General features: G+C 45.4%; 1 protein-coding gene across 1 annotated transcript in view; it reads left to right on the top strand.

The window, feature by feature from the left end:
• Positions 1 to 1821, top strand: part of IQCB1 (IQ motif containing B1) — a 30125-nt gene extending 28304 nt beyond the window's left edge. Inside the window, exon 14 of the mRNA XM_015408805.1 lies at positions 975 to 1821. Within this exon, the coding sequence (XP_015264291.1) occupies positions 975 to 1201 (227 nt within the window). The 3' untranslated portion in view covers positions 1202 to 1821. The remainder of the gene's footprint in view (positions 1 to 974) is intronic.
• Positions 1822 to 2792: the final 971 nt, after the last annotated feature.

Raw genomic sequence — 2792 nt, 5'->3', positions numbered from 1 at the left:
AGCCAACACGTTCTATTTGTATTAGATCTCTGAGGAAGGCCTGTAAAGGCTGAAACGCGTTAGGTCTATTTCATCAGCCTTTGTATGTTTTTATATTTATATATGAGGTATGAATGGGCCCTTATTCGTTATTTTGTTTAATAAATACATGTATATTTTTTAGGTTTCATAATTAGATTTTAAGAGTTGGCCCTCTTCTATTCTTGACTAACCTTTATAGGTTCTGAATTCTAGGTTTTAGGTTCAGTCTTCCCCCCCCCCCTTTTTTTGTCCCCACTTAACCACTATACCAGTCTTTTAAATATCCTGATCCCATACTATCTAAAGCTTTAAATGTGATAACCAGCCCTTCAAGTTTTGCCCAGCAGCAAATTATCAACTAATAGGGCTCTCTCAGGGCAGACAACTTGTGCTGGTCAACGGTCTTGTTGCTGCACTTTGCACCAACTGAAAGGTCCATGCAGTCCTCAGAGGCATCCCCATGTCAAGCACATTGCAAATAGTCTAACTTGGATGAGATCATGGCAAGGATAATTGTGGTCAGTCCTATCCCTCAGAGAGAGGCTGAAACTGGTGCATCACCCAAACTTGGCTAAAGGCAGTATAGGCTGCAGGATGAGACTTGAGCCTCAGTCCCAGTCCCTGAGAGTGCATCCAATAAGCACCACCAAACTCTGAATCTGCCTCTTCAGGGAAATGCAGAACTTGCCATAATGGGCTTCCTCTCCAGTCCTTTAGTTATTTAAATTATCAGTCAATAGCGCAATTTCGTTTGTTAGACAGAGCTTCATTGTATTGGTCTTCATGCAGCCCATCACTACCTTCATATGCTGGGTCAAGCATAGTGCACCAGCTACACTGCAATTACATTAACATTAGGAATGGCTGTTGAAGCCCATATCATAGGGCTGGACTGGCTGTTCCATAGAGAAAGTCACTGTGTTTTGGTTTTTCCTCTTTTTCCTTCATCACAGGTGCTCCAAGTCTAGCAGAAGCTACGATGGAAGATCCGAATGTCTATATGAGTAGATCAGTTCCCGTGGTAGCCAGAGCCAAACAGAGCCACTACACCATGCTGAAATACACACAGTGGCCCTGGTGGAAAAAGCTTGGAGAAGAATTCTTAGATGATGAGGGAGTCTCTGAAGATCTTCTGTGTGCTGAAGTAGGAACTCTGTTCATTGGTGGGACTAAATCATAGGATAATTAGGAGAAGACAAGCTGGCTAAATGCTGTGTGATCAAGCACAAAGATGGGGGGGTGGGGGTGAACCAAGTTTGTCCAGCAAGCCAAAAGAAGGTTTCGTTTTTCCACACAGTTCAGGAAGAACTCTCTCAGCTATCTGGATTGGGGTTAGAATTCTGTGTATGTGCTAAATTCTGATACCAGCAAGTCTGAGTTCTGCAATCCAAATGAGTTAGAGGAACTATCGTATTCTAAATTTGTTCAGTATAGTTGTAACAAATGTTTATAGAATGTGTGACTTTGTCAGCAGGGCTTGGATGGTGAGTATGAAGGAGAGGAGAGGCAGGGTAGTTGTCTGTGTTTGCAGGGGGGGGCAGACTCTAAGGGATGTGAGACAAAAACAGAACAGTGGAATAAAAAGTTTCAGTCCCCCACTTCAAAACTATCCCAAATTCCTTCTGGATTTGATTTCAGGCATTTAAAGTATATTTATATTGCTGACTATTTTTATGTAATTTTTTTGTGTGTGAACTGCCTTAAGTGCTTATTTTGGGGTTAAAAAGGGCAGTAATAGAAATAAAGAAGTTTATTTAGAAAATACATATAGGGTGTGGTCAGATGGCGTGCTGAGAGCGGGTTAAACTGCTGCAGTTCTATTTATTTATTTATTTATTTGACACATATCCGGCCTTTCCACATGGGCTCAGGGCGGCTAACGAGGCAATTGCCATTTGTTGTTGTTCAGTCGCACAGTCGAGTCCGACTCTCCGCGACCCCATGGACCAGATCCCGCCAGGCCTTCCTGTCTTCCGCCGTCCTCTGAAGTTTGCTCAATTTCATGTTCGTTGCATCTATGACACTGTCTAACCATCTCATCCTTTGCCGTCCCCGTCGTCTTTGACAATTCTTTGACAATTGCCATACATAACAATAAAACCAGGTAAAACAATCAAATTGCATTTTACATTTAAAATCGGTGCTCACAACAATATATCATCCGAGACTCCAGTGCAATGTTTCAGGGGGCACTACTTCTTGATCGGTCTCCACTCTGTCCGTTCTCCATTCCCAAGGCCAGTTCACGTCGCCAAAATGGCAACGCGGTGGTGGTACAGTGACAGTGGCGGCTCCTATTCAAAAGCCTGGCGGAAGAGCTCCGTCATGCAGGCCCTGCGGAACTGCATAAGGTCCTGCAGGGCCCTGATCTTCTCCGGGAGCTTGTTCCACCAGATAGGAGCCGCTACCGAAAAAGGCCTGGCCCTAGTCGCAGCATAGTTAACATCTCTAGGGGCTGGGACGACCAAAAGATGTTTTGCCCCAGACCGTAGTGCCCTTGAGGGAACATATGGGTAAAGGCGGCCCCTTAGGTAAACTGGACCCTGGCCGTGTAGGGCTTTATAGGTAAGAACTAGCACTTTGAAGTGGACCCAGTACGCTATTGGTAGCCAGTGCAGCGCCTTCAAGACAGGCTGGACGTGATCCCGCCTCGAGAGACCCATCAACAGCCTGGCTCCTGCATTCTGCACCAGCTGCAGCTTCCGGATCTGCGACAAAGGCAGCCCCATGTAGAGAGCGTTGCAGTAGTCTAACCTCGAGGTGACCGTCGC

Source organism: Gekko japonicus, unplaced genomic scaffold, assembly GCF_001447785.1.
Source record: "Gekko japonicus isolate JY-2015 unplaced genomic scaffold, Gekko_japonicus_V1.1 scaffold3534, whole genome shotgun sequence".
Lineage (NCBI taxonomy): Eukaryota > Metazoa > Chordata > Lepidosauria > Squamata > Gekkonidae > Gekko > Gekko japonicus.
The sequence above is the reverse complement of the archived record's forward strand: the minus strand, read 5'-3'. Positions and strand labels throughout refer to the sequence as shown.